Source organism: Macrosteles quadrilineatus, unplaced genomic scaffold, assembly GCF_028750875.1.
Source record: "Macrosteles quadrilineatus isolate MER2022 unplaced genomic scaffold, UCM_ALF_1.0 Scaffold_6__1_contigs__length_79288215, whole genome shotgun sequence".
NCBI lineage: Eukaryota > Metazoa > Arthropoda > Insecta > Hemiptera > Cicadellidae > Macrosteles > Macrosteles quadrilineatus.
This window is the reverse complement of record NW_026542599.1, coordinates 9,719,912-9,733,793: the sequence shown is the minus strand read 5'-3', so window position 1 is coordinate 9,733,793 and position 13,882 is coordinate 9,719,912. Positions and strand designations below refer to the sequence as shown.

At 34.0% G+C, this 13,882-nt stretch overlaps 1 protein-coding gene across 6 annotated transcripts in view; it reads right to left on the bottom strand.

Moving 5' to 3' along the window:
- LOC128996946 (neuronal acetylcholine receptor subunit alpha-7-like) overlaps window positions 1–13,882 on the bottom strand; it is a 419,574-nt gene that overhangs the window by 15,936 nt on the left and 389,756 nt on the right. For 2 of the 6 annotated variants that reach the window (XM_054422490.1, XM_054422489.1), the window contains exons 5-8: window positions 12,964–13,144; window positions 10,467–10,542; window positions 7,838–8,032; window positions 5,984–6,070 (exon numbers count right to left, since the gene is read on the bottom strand). In XM_054422490.1, coding sequence (XP_054278465.1) covers window positions 5,984–6,070; window positions 7,838–8,032; window positions 10,467–10,542; window positions 12,964–13,144 — 539 coding nt within the window. Of the gene's footprint in view, window positions 1–1,444; window positions 1,532–2,276; window positions 2,364–5,777; window positions 5,862–5,983; window positions 6,071–7,837; window positions 8,033–10,466; window positions 10,543–12,963; window positions 13,145–13,882 lie in introns of all 6 variants that reach the window. The other 4 variants (XM_054422492.1, XM_054422491.1, XM_054422494.1 and 1 more) reach the window with 3 other exon arrangements.

Below are 13,882 nucleotides of genomic sequence, written 5' to 3'. Positions count from 1 at the left end.
TGAGGCAGGGGAGGCACACATCTGAAATCCATACACTTCACACATTAAGTAATGAAATCGAAATAACTTAAAATCATTTGTTATTTTTTATATTGAATCGAACAGCATTATAAACGCTTATGTTATTTCCTAGTGACAAAGTATAATGTTTATTTCAGTCGTTAGTTACCACCGTTGCACTGAACGAAACACATACTTTGTCTGTTATATTATTACTTATATTAACATGTATTTATTTATATTGTTACTTGGAGGCAGAGGGGTAAACAGTTAGTTATTGTCTCGGTTTACGTAACATCATATTAAACATTGTTGTTTAAAGGAGTTTATCTTGTCATTAACTGGGAGGGGGAGCGGGTAGGAGAGGAACATGTTTAGTACATATTAAAGTCACTGCGACGGTTACCGTAAAGGTTAACTCCCAGAAGCATGCCAGGTCGAATCCTCTCTTCCATCTGCAAGAAACTAGATTAACTAAATTATCACATCATTAGTTATTCACAGTTTTAGAGGAAGGATAGGTTCGGGGAGGAGCCAGTTTTATTATACAAAGTTTATTAACACATTACAATTCTTAGAGTATCTTAAGACTACAGTAGTTTGATTTACAAATTTGTCTAAGTTTCGAGTGATTTTAGTCATCATTAGGTATTTCATATCAAAAACGTTTTATCGGTATTGTATGTAAAAAAAATAATTGACGTCACTGAAATACCTAACAACTCTTTAAAAATATTCAACTGGTTTAAATCCAGAACAGTGACTAGAGCATGCTCTCATGCACTTTTATTTAATTATTTTTTTATTATATTTGGTTATTTTATTGAATCGGTTTAGTTTTGTATTAGTCTGTGATATTTATTACTATTTAAGTGCAAAAATAACCTTTTACACAACAAAAGGCTCAAAGAGACATTGAATCAACTAATACGGAACAAAACATAAAAACATATACCAGGCTAAACAGTGATAGTCAAACTTAAGGAGAACTAGTTACATTTAAAATCAATCATAAGCCACGTTCTATGTACAAGAACAATTTTTTTTACTTTCGTTTGGTGCTTTCGTCTACTATGAAAAACAGGGAAGAGATTAAAGATCATGAAACATTTGTGTTATCTTAAGTAGTTTATGATTTCGGTAAAAAAAATCACCGTGATTGGACATAACCTGCGAAGTTGAGTATTAAAACGTATGATAACGACTGTTTAAATATACCTTTAGATTATGTGTTACTGTATTATTACGGTTGTAAATATTTTCGAAAGGTGGCATTCGTTGTATCAAGATTTACATAACGGGTTTATGTCTTATTTAATGTCCGGATCGGTTGAATTTAAAGCAGTTTACCTCAGTTTTAGACATTCAGTTTATGCAGATTATGTCCAGAGGAAAGACGAAAGTAGTTCTAACAAGCAAGGTAGTAGATTTGCTTTGAGCTGACCTAGTAGGGGAATAGCTTCTGATGTCTGCGGTAAAGCATCGGCAATCATGAGTGAAAAGACAGAGAGAGATAGGAGGATTGTGACCCCTGCAACACCAGAACAAAGTTCAGGGTGGAGTCAAGTCTGGGAGGTTCGCGCGACAACCCTAGCTGACTATACTCATCCAGATATGCATTTATTCCTCTAAGCCCACATTTTATAGCCAGGTAACCCCATAACACACTCTCATCCGTTATGAACAGTATAAAAAATTAGTAAGACCTTAAAGTAACTTGATCCTTGAAAATTTGAAACTTTAAAAATATGAACCCGAACATACATTTACCTACTACTTGACCTAGAACCTTCATTTGCTCACTACTAGGGTGGTCGCGCGAATGGTGGGGAAACGTGACCAGCGCAGCCTTGATGGTGTCGTAATGAGCAACACATAGCACACACTCCAAATACAAACCATAAAACCACATGTTATGAGAATCGTTCATAAATTGAAAACATAAGCATCCACAACGTTCATAGGCAACGTTGTGCATGCTGTACAAAGTATTTAATATGGTGGCCGGAGCCCTATGGTAGTGATTCATTCCCTGTATAATAATAAAAACATTTTGATGATTAGTTTTGCAAAGTAATAAACTTGATGTCAAAAGATTACACAACCCTTTGATATTTTTGTTTATGTTGATGGTATTTGTTGCTGTAGGGTTTAGTAAATGACTTTAAACTTAAAAAGAAAATATGGGTTATAAGCGTGAAGTACTGTTTGAATTAGTCTTTTGTGGGGTTTTAAACGATGAATCACCACAGTCTAGGGCGAGTTTTAAGGCGCACCTAAGACTGGCATCGCGTCTGAAACTTGCGGGAGAGTCTCAGCGACCAAGTTATGAAACACTGTCAGTGAAAGCAAGATAGTCACTCCTGTAACATAAAACCAGTTATAGCACTTGACTTGTGACTTGTCACATTAACTGTTATTGATTGAAAGCCGTTTTAACAGGTTCGTTTATGATATTGTTGTTTAGCTTTGAACTAAAAGTCTTTGTGGGTGGAGAAAGTGAAATATATATTTTGACAGATTAAGATGTTAAATATCAAACTGATTTGTTAGACTGCAATGTAGAAAAACTAAAATTAGTACCTTTTGACATAATTTTTCTTTGCAAGTAGACTAATTTTTAGAACTCTCAGTGTTTAAAAGTTTTCGGTTGTGATTCATTTCGAAACGAAAGATGTATATCATCCGTCTAGAGTAGACGCATAATTTTATACAGCATAACATAAATCTCATTTGTCATTGCAAGGTGATTATAAAAATTAAGCGTGATGATGTAAAAAAGAAAAAATATGGAGGGATGTCAATATGATGATGGTTAAGTCCAATATGATTTATTATGATGTAGCTTAGTGACTTTCCGGGAAGTGGCAGACACTGAAGATCTCTTGAAGCCTGAAACATAGGATAGGGAGGGATTAGGGAGGAACCCCGAAATTTGGGAATATTCCAGAAACTATCAAGGAATTAAAGTGGCTTAGACGCGAACCGCGTTTTGGTCAGTTAGTAGTGGGGTTTTGTGCATTTAGCGCTTTAAAAAATATTACCGAGGGATTATTTTCCGCAAAAGAATTTTATTTGTTTTGATATTTTCCGTGTGGATATCGTTTGCAATGTTAGTTGAGGCAACAAAAAGTAAATAGACACGAGAACATCAAATCGAAACATAAACACACCTGTAGACATGGAACACCGTACTTGCTGCATGCAGAGCAAGGATACAGGTTTTTGGTGCACGATTCCATGGAAATGCCTCAAATATCTAGATCTATTCAACTACATAGTTCCCAAAGACTGACACCCTGGTTTGAGAATTGTGTACGACTCGTAGAAAACTATGAATAAATTTATCTGTTGTGACATTATACGTATCCAATTGTTTTGAAAATTTATATATTCATGCAATTTGTACCGCCTGTATTCCCGTGATGTCCGCTGTGCTTCATCTAAGAGGCTAATAAATACAAAACATGCGCCCGACCTGGTGGAGGAAGGACTTCTGAAGCTTTGAAGTGGGAGGTAGAGTGGCTCACTTCTTCCAGAATATAGAAGCAGAAGTCTTTTCACAGATACACTCATTGCACACAAAACAGGTCCAAAAACCACGCACTAACTGTTTGTTCGAGGCTTGAAAATATCTTCTTCACACAGCCGTTTAAATGATAGATGTTGTCCACTGTGATATTTAAAGATCGTCTTATTAGCAAGTGTGTTAAGTACATTAAAGGTTTTTGACATTCGTGAGTTCCAATGGTAATCATGGTCCATTCACAGGTGAAAACAAGATACAACCTCGCTACAACACTTTAAAACTATTGTATGAATTAGCTTATTTAAATACTTAGAGGCTACAACGGCTGGAGACTTACACCAAACTCAATTTGTTAGGGCAATATAATTAGTGTAATTAACAATACATTCAAATTAGCGGATGTAAAAACTAAAGAAATATATCTTGGATGTAATTCGCAGCTTTAGGTTGCATGAACAAATTACAAGAAAATAGAAAGAAAACGACTTTATGTTCATTGATACACGTGAGATATTTATCTTTATATTTTATTAATCTCTGAATAATATTATTTCTTTTAACTGCTAACCAATATTTAAATAACCAAACTCATAAAACATTAAATAATCGTGACTACTTTTTCATTACAATAAACTCCATAAAGCTCAATTGGTTTTAGCTTTTTATTTGACAACGGTATTTAACACGTTTCCAACTAAAAATGACGTTTATCTATCTAAAGTGATGCATTATTTGATATTCATAACGTTAAACATGTGTTTGTTTTTAATGTAGGCTATCTTTTGGAGCTTTTGAAGTAAATGGTAGCTATTGCTGAACAGTAAATATGTACCGCTGTTGCAGGGAAGGAGCCTAATTTGTTTTTGTTTTATAAAAATTATTTTAAATAGTAGTGAATACCCAATTTACTCAATTCTAATCAAATTAAGAAAATCAATACAACATTCAACTTATTTTCATACGATAAATGTAAAATTATACCTCGTCACTGCCATATAACTGAGGTATTTTTTAATCATGAAAATTAAACGAACACTAATGAAATACTACATTAAAGCCAAATTTTTATATAGAATAATACATAGTTTAAACGTATAAAACAGCAAAATAGAAAGAACGAGATGTTTTACATGTAGAACCAATATTTTCGAGAATAATTTCAATATATTTCAGTATAACCTAGGAAGGTTCTTTATTATCATTAAATATAACATGATTTTTCTCCACTAAAATTATTTAAAAAAATGTTTTCTTTGGATTTAATTTAAAATGTATTACATTTTCAAAATTTCACATAGAGGTTTATCCACTAATGTCTCACTCCAACTGATTCAGTCTTGGCCTAGCACATGAGTATATCCTATATTCAATATTAACAATGCAATCAATCAGTCATGGCTGAAAATCCATCATATATTAGCAGTAAATGGTGTATATTTTTAATATAGAGGTTATTGGTTTGATTAAGAAGTGTTAAATTAATATTGTTTCCAATCAACTATGTTTAAGAAGAACTTATGAATGAAAAAAGCCATGGTATTAAAACAAACTAACACAATATTACAATGGTGTCTCCAAAGTTAAACTTAATTTAGAACTTCATTGCAAGGCATAAAAAAGTGCATAATAGTTCTCGTAATGTAATGTTGATTTCATTAGAAAGAAATAATTCGTTGTCAATATTGTCATCATAAAGTCTCTTCTTGGCAAATTGATTCAAGCCTTTCACCTAAATGCACCCAAAAAGGTTGAAGTCCCATTTATTTCCCTTGCAGCTTCTTACCTTTCCTTCTGTTCCACAGAGCTGTAAAACTCGGCACACAATATACAAATATACATTTAAATTTAGAGTGTACAGACTACTTAAATTACTTTACACCATTAGTAATTTAAGTTTTTATTTTAATTGGTCATTTACTTAGACACTGACTCTTTCATTTTCGACTGTTACTAACACTCCAACCAGGGTCCCAGAAAGCTTGTCTACTTTGGGAAATATATAGTCGAACAGAGGCGATGCATAGGCTACAGATGCAATATGGGGTAGCACTACATTCAACGAGCTAGAAAATCGCAAATTCCAAATAGTAAAACATGTCGGACGGAAAATATCAGGAACAGGTGAAAGAGGACCAAAGAATCCAAGGCAATTTGGAAAACGAATCGGAAGCTGCGTGAAAACCCAACCCTCTGCGATCCAAGTAGCAGTTAGGGGAGTTAAAGGGGTACAACACATACTACGTGTTACCTATAAGGGGGCGCTCTGACGTCGGGGGCATAGTCTCTGCCACCATGTTTAGGAAAAACGTTAGAGAGAGCAACACGGTGACATCTAGAACAAACAGTTGTAGTTAGGAGAGGATAGAAGAGGGGGGGGGGACGACAAGATAGATACCCCTGATTGGGACTGTAAGTGTTTTGCCCTCTGCCTCCAAGGGTCGACTAGAGGCATACCTAGCAGGGGCACGGCGTCCGAAGTCGCTGGCATCGTTTCAGCTACCATGTTTAGAAATACGGTCAATGAGAGTAGGATTGTCACACCTAAACAACAATATCCGTTCAGATTTCACAGTTTAATTATTTGAAAGCTTTTTATGTGGTTTACGAGGAACCTTTATTATCGGTTTAAACTTAAAATAATTAATATATAGTTTCCTGTATATAATAATGTGATTAATACTATAATATAGGAAAACTAATTTTGAGGGTTGTTTTAGGGATCTCATATTGTAAATCTTTCATCTAACTAGTGGACTTCTAAAGATAAAAAAACTCTTTCATGAATAATACAGATTGAAATCCATTACTGGTTTGCTGCAAATTAAAACTTGCTTGGTCATCCGGGTCATAGTTGTAGTAATAAGGTTTATCGTAATTTTTATGAGACCAGGAACACATTCCATGGATTTTCCTAACCTATAAAGGAAGTGGGGGTAGAAACATAAATTGTAAAAATAAGCGAAAAATTTGAAGTTTTGCAAATATTTAAATTGATAGCAAAATATAAGGTAATACATTAAATACATGATAAAATTCCATTATTGATTAACATTTGCTTAGACGACATTGTCTTTCAATAAAATTGATTTAATCTAAAACTGATTGGATATATAATTCATTTACTTCTCGAGCGGTATGATTAATTGATTAACACAATTCCAAATAGCGTCTTATTTGGTAGTCTGGAATTTCTGAAGCAGCTTGCAGAGAAAAATAATACTAAAGGAGTTTGGAACTTAGGATGGGAAGGACTAAAGGAATCTACCTTTTTTTCTATTAATTATATGTGATATCCCTTTCCCCACATGAACGGTCTTTTTTATTCTTATAAACAACGCTATTATGAAAAGTAATATTTTTATATTGGCAAGATATATTTACCCTCCAGTTTCAAAGCATTACTTTGCGACATAAACATTTATCTTAAAGTGTCGGAAAGATACAGATATGATTTGGATTAAATAAGATTAACTCAAATGTAACATTTGCATATGCAATCCAAATTAAAATATTTAAATAAGATCTATTGTACCTACCTATTTTATCTTTTTACTATTTATAGTGACTTCAATGTTTCAAGCAAAGTTACTAGAGGACAATGTAAAAAAGTGCAATTATTTATGGACAAATTGGGGTTTTAACAGTCATAATCCTCTTTTAATTTATGGAATAAATAATGAGTTAGTAGCTAGCCTAGTGGTTAGCGTTAGAACTGCAGTGCGAGGTAGATGTATTTGATCTTGGTACATTTATCTTTCAGATCACATTCCCTTAAAATCCTTAGTCGTTGTTTTATTTAAAATTATCCTGGCAATGACACTAACCGAAACAGTAATGCGTTGAAACTGGAGGCGTAAAAGCTGAAAATGACTACCTAAAGTAAGCTTTTCGCCACACTCGTGGGGGAGCGTGAACCCCAAAAGGGTCATTGAAGATATCATGACGCAGGGCACGATCAAGTTGACGGTGTAGAAGAGAGTCCTTCGGCGAATAAGGATGGCGAAAGTTATGTCCACGTAGGGCTCTGGGCAGCAGGCGTAGTTCTTCACGTTCTTCACTCCAGGCATGCCTGCAACAATCACAGGAACCCGGCCCTCGTGATAACACCAATCAAAACCTGACGGAATCATCATCGACATCGCAACATTTTTGAAAAAGAAAATTGTTCCAATGCAGCTCCCCTGAGGGATGCCATGGCGGCTCTCGCTTTGCTTCAAAGTATCTTTATTGATCACCTCGCCATCGTCAGGTTTTGTGTCAATCCTTATGGCTAGATAAGATGTAAAAATGATAGTGTGAATGTGTTACCTAATGATAGCTTTTCGCCCGAGTCCGGTGGCAGTGTAAAGCCTAGCACGGCCATGGAAGCGATGAGTACGCACGGGACTATTAGGTTGAAAAAGTAGTAGAGAGTCCGTCTTCTAATCATTATGATAAAGGTGATATCAATGTAAGGTTCTGGGCAGCAATTGTAGTAAATTTCGTTCCGTTTTCCCGGAACACCTGGAATAGGAAGGGACGCTAAAGAGGATGAACAAAACAAGCAGATAGACTTTTATCATCACTATTAGCATACATGTTCATTCATTTGTTTTAACAGTTTTGTTTAAAGAAAGATCTATGGTTTGGTTTAGTCAGTTTTTTTAGCATTTAGTTTTAGGAAAGCCACTAAGGTTTAGCGAGTTTGGTTACAGGTCTAAGAGGAGAAATCAATTTAAATTGGGAGAAAGGACGGGACTGTAGGACGGAGAGAAAAAGAGAGAGAGTGTGTGTGAGAGAGCCGATGTTGGACATATCGATTGCCGCCTGCCACCGGTAACTGCTGCTCCTTGCGGCTTTCCTATGAACTAAACTTGAACATCAATTTAATATAGACTGTTTAATTAAGGAAAAACTCGAAATGATTGATTTGACTTAGAGTACGTGTTACGATAGAGTGACAGATCGAATTTTTGAAAATTACAAAGCATGTAAATATGTGTTTAGTTGGAAAAATTGTCGTCCAAAGTTTTTATACTTCGTATTTTTGATCAGGTGAAAAGTGTAAATTATTGTAGTAGATCTGTATTACACGCCCTACCGTGATATTATAAAGTGTAAACTATTTTCGTTTTTAGAAGTACATTAAGGTTTTAATTCTAACCCGTAAAAATGTATCTGTGTTTATTGTATTTATACGAATGAACATGAGCACCCCATAAAACATAAAATCTTTACATTTATGTACAATTGTTTGGACTGGTTTAAACTACTTATTAATTTATGTTTCATAGGGTGTTTTTTAAACACAATTCTTACTACATATAAAAGTAAGAATGCACTTATGTTCCTAATGTCATAACTGCATTCTCGTAGGTATTCTGAGTAAAACAATCAAAGTATACATAATGAACTATTTACATCTGCACATAAATTAAGAACCTCTACATTTCCCTACAACTATACATAATTAAAGTATTTAATACTTCCGTCGATATTCTTGTATGTTTTTTCTATTAGCCTACCCAGGCAAATACAATTAGGCTATGACAAAAATTAGATTATCAGTTGTCTTTAAATATTTTGCTGAGGCAACATCTTAACTACTCATCATAAAGTTTCTCTATTAGTTTTACATTTTATTGAATTTTTCGTGTGTAATGGATTTACAAAGGTACACAGAAAATCAATATGCTCACTCTCATGTTTTCAATTAAAAAAGTTATTGGCGTTTAGTTAAAGGAATAAAAGAAAAAAACTATCCAATCTCTAGTAAACATGTTAAACAACTATTAATTTGATGTGTGGTTATTACTTTGGTGTAATGCAATTATTTAGAATCGTACCAAGATTTAACTTGGATTATAACCAATAAATCGTTTGGAAACTTTTACGCAGACACTGCTGATTTTGAATTTTTGGAGGAAAGATTTTAGACTAATGTTACGATTAAAACCTTTAAAAGAAACTGTAAAAATATAAGGTAAGATAAAAGGTAAGTTCAGAGATGCTAGAAACATCGAATTTCATGATAGGGCGATGTTTTCTGCTTTTAAGATGTAGTTAAAGTTATCTCTTTACTTTAGCTTGTTACTGTGATTTTTGTGTACATGATTTGTAATTTACATTATACTGTAAAAATATTGATTGACTTTTACTCTTAGTTTAGGCTTACCAATAGATTGTGTCGTAAAATATATTCTTAATAATTTATTTATACGATTCTGTTATTAATAAAAATTCTTAGAGCTTGCTTGAATAATGTGATATCAATATACACCCCTTCAAAATTATAGCTATACTAGTTATGTTATAGCTATATTATAGTTATAGGTAAGTTACTACAAATGAGTTATATCTTTTTCAACTTTTTTTACTAACTTATTTTGCAAAAAAAAAAATAGGCTTGCAACCTCAATACAAAACCCAGACCGCAAAGAGCTCATGTAAACTGTACTATGTTATTCTAAGTAATAATTGTATAAAAACCCTCTTACCTATTAATTTTGTAAAAAACATTTAACCTAAATTCCAAATATAACTCAAACAAAAAATGTATCATATTTGTCAGTTTTCATTTCTATCCCAACTGATATTTAGAGACATTCGTTAGAGTTATCTAGGTAAAACATACAATATGTAACTTGTCTTGTGCCTTTAGTTATAGCTGCATTCGTATATAGATTTTGTGAAAAAAATCGTGCAGCCCTATCACACCAAAGTGTTCATACATAAGTTCCTTCCAATTATCCTCCTGACTAACACTTTTGTTTCAAAAATATAACACTATAAGCTGTATATAAGCTTCCCTACGTTCAGTTGAATCAAGAACTCCATATAAGTTACAAGTGATCATAGAGCTCTTGGTAACAAGACTTTGGGCCTTGGTAAACAACTTGCCCTAACTATAGTTAGGCAAGTCTTGGGCTTCAGGAATCTTGTTACTCTGCCAGCTTACCTAGGAGATCCCACTCCCCATTGGTTATAAAACTGCTGATATCCCCTCCACCGTCGTCCTGAAGCTGAAGATCCAACTGAAAACATTTTCAAAACATTAGCAACTGAGTTATTGATAGACAATCTCTCTGTAAGAATATTTCATATTTCAACAGTTGTAAAACTATATTTTTCCTAAAATTACAAAGATCTAATGAAGTGCAGATTCTGATTCATAATCGACATTTTTATATATAAAACTAATAAATTTAAAAACATAGATCCATTTTTGACCCACTGCGTTTATTACACCCTGTAATCTACACACTATTATCTAAACTCCTGTGTTATATTATTTAACAAATTCAATACTATTAAAAATGTTTTAGATTTATTCAAGTAAAATAATTGCTAAAAAAGTTAAAAAATGAAAATTTTTTTAAGGTTTAAGTCGGTGTGATTAAGCATGTCAAAACTATTTATGAATGGAATTCTAATAGTATTTTAGTATTTAATTATTATAATAAATCATGATGATGTTGTTTTAAATATTTTTGTCCAAAAGTTTAGTTCCAAAAATACCCTGTCCTTAAAACAATGTTAGATGGTATTTGTTATTTTTCAAAACATTAAGTTATGATAGTTTAAGGTTACATACGTGTAATCAAAAAGATTGACTAATAGCAAAAATAATATTAAGAAAAACTACAGGAACTTTATACAGTTTGAGCTATTGGAAGTGTATAAATAAAGGAGTTATGTACTCGTTCTTCATATACCCTAGAAGAAAAAGTGTAATGAGGCTTGTGTTGAATGGGAAATACTAATTTACTTTTTATGAATTCATTCACAAACTATGACAACAACTTTATTCTATCAAGTTAAAAATATTTAAAACAGATATGCGTTCAACTTAAAACCCAGAGACAGTTTTTCGTAGTATGGATCATAAGGTGATAGATAAAGTTACTAAAGCCATAAAATAGTGTTATGCATGGATGAAATTAAATATTTTATATCAAATCGCCCCATTAGAAATACATACTCATCGTAGTGAGATAATACTTTGAGTTTATCCATTTTGAGAAAAACGTGCTGAGCAACGTTTGAAAAATTGTTTGTAAAGGAAGCAACTGTGATATAATAAAAAAAATAACTATCACGCTTCTTAAAAAATACTTACCTCACAGAATATTTGTACCTTTATACATTTGGTCTCTTCTACTTATGCCTGTCCACATTCATCCTCTACTACGAATGCTTCAACATTCAATCACCAATCCATAACTAGAAAGCTTGTTTCAAATATGTATATGCTTCTGAGACTTTTTAGTTGTCTGCATAAGGTGTTGGATAAACTTGGAATGTGGAACGTATATTAAGTTGCTTGTGTTGTAAGACTAAAAGAAATTATGGTAATTTTGGGATTATATGTGGCGATGTTGACTTTGTTAAAGATTATAAAGAATTTTGCGAAACATAATTTCTTTAATATAGTTTTAAATTTATATCATAATTCACATAAGACTTAAGAATTTATTTACTTGTATCTGGTTTTAAGTAATTTGTTTCGTTCCTTTCCTTAAGTAAAAAAAATCAAAGGCATGCTTTTCACAAAGTCAAGTTAGTTTTATATCTTTGACGTTTAATACAAGTGGACAGCCCACTGCCATGTTAAAGGTGAAGCCAGTTTTAGAATACACATTGAAGTACTATAGTAAAATGAGCAACCACGAGAGTGGTCTGATCAAATATAATTAATTGTAGCTTAGAGGACAAATCCGAAAGACAGCATCACACTCCGTATCTGGCTCAATGATGTCCAATTTGCATAAAAAATCAGTCACAGATCCAAATAGAAGGTATATCTACTTAACAAATAAATGGCTATGTTTAATTCATACATAGGATCAATATTAAGACCAAAAGTGGTTGGCAGCTGTTCCTAAAGATTCAAACACAAATGCAAAATATTGGATTCCTGCAAAAGACTGATGAGGACAAGACCCACAGAAACTTCACGTCACAGAGAAGTAAGGAACAGAGGATACACTCCACGGTACACTTAAGTGGTGTCTAGTCCTGGTGTCTAGCACTAGTCCTGGTGTCCAACACTATTCCTGGTGTCTAGCACTTTTTATGGTGTCTAACACTAGTCCTGGTGTCTAGCACTAGTCCTGGTGTCTAGCACTAGTCCTGGTTTCTAGCACTAGTCCTGGTGTCTAGCACTAGTCCTGGTGTCTAGCACTAGTCCTGGTGTCTAGCACTAGTTCTGGTGTCTTGGGAAAAGTCCCAACACTACCCTCCTCACCATCATGTACTACAACGCTTACGGCCAAGGAAGACATTATGCCCTGTGCGATAGGAATCCGCACAGTGCCCACCGTTTGAACTCTTCCTTGCCACAAGTACATTTCCGGCACTAGAGCTGAAAGTGCACGGTTACATAAGTGTTCCTCTGTACCTTACTTATCTGTCTCCTTCACGTTTACTCATACCCTACCTTACGCATGCTCTACCTGAAATCCATCATAGGTCCAGCTACCGAACTTCATCTCGCACTTCTGGTCGTCAAAAGGAAACCAGGTAATGTCAATCTTGCAAGTGCTCTTGAAGATGCCAGGAGGGACGTACAGACAGCTCCCGTTGTTTCTGACAACAACGTTGGTCGGGTAAGTGCCGTCGAACCCCTCGTCGGCACTGGACAAATAAAAACCCCGGGTAAGTCAGCGTACGTCACTCGCACTTCCAAAAAGGGTTTCCGATCCCTAAATTGTGTGGTGTGAAAGTTTGCGTGTGGGTAGTTAGGGTGATGACAATGTAAGTAACTAGTAGAGTTTAGTTTTTGGTGTCGTCCACGTCGTTGGTTGGTGATTGCAGTCAAATGTCCCCTTAATTTAAGATTCACGTTTTGTAATTAAATTGAGATGCATCTTTAGTAGCTAGACTCGTTGTTGTCTGTCCGGGTCGTTTTAAATATGAGTTGAACGATACGTGTCAATATATCCTGGAAGTAAAGATAAAACGACTGGAAATCATCGCCTAATGTATCACCGATCAAAAATTTAGATTGTACTCACACCGGCTGCAAAAATCCTACGAATAAAGATTAGAAAAGACGTTGTCTTGACGGGAATGTTTGTGCAGTTAGCCTCTAAGCAGTGTAGATTTTGATCCAAAACTTTACTTTAATATTGTAGTTAAGTAAGTAGAGAAGCCAACTTCTTCTTCGACTTCAGTGGATTCTGTATTAAATTTTTATAAGAGTGAAAAATGCTAGGTTTTCCTATTTAAGGATTATTATTGTATATTTACTGTAAAACTTTTACTCTGTGTGGTCTCACTATACTCAAAATGTCCGTAAATCAGTTCTTAATTTTCAACAGAAAACGTTAGTTTCTGTAAAGCTAGTTTGCTTTCGGCCATAAAAATCCTATA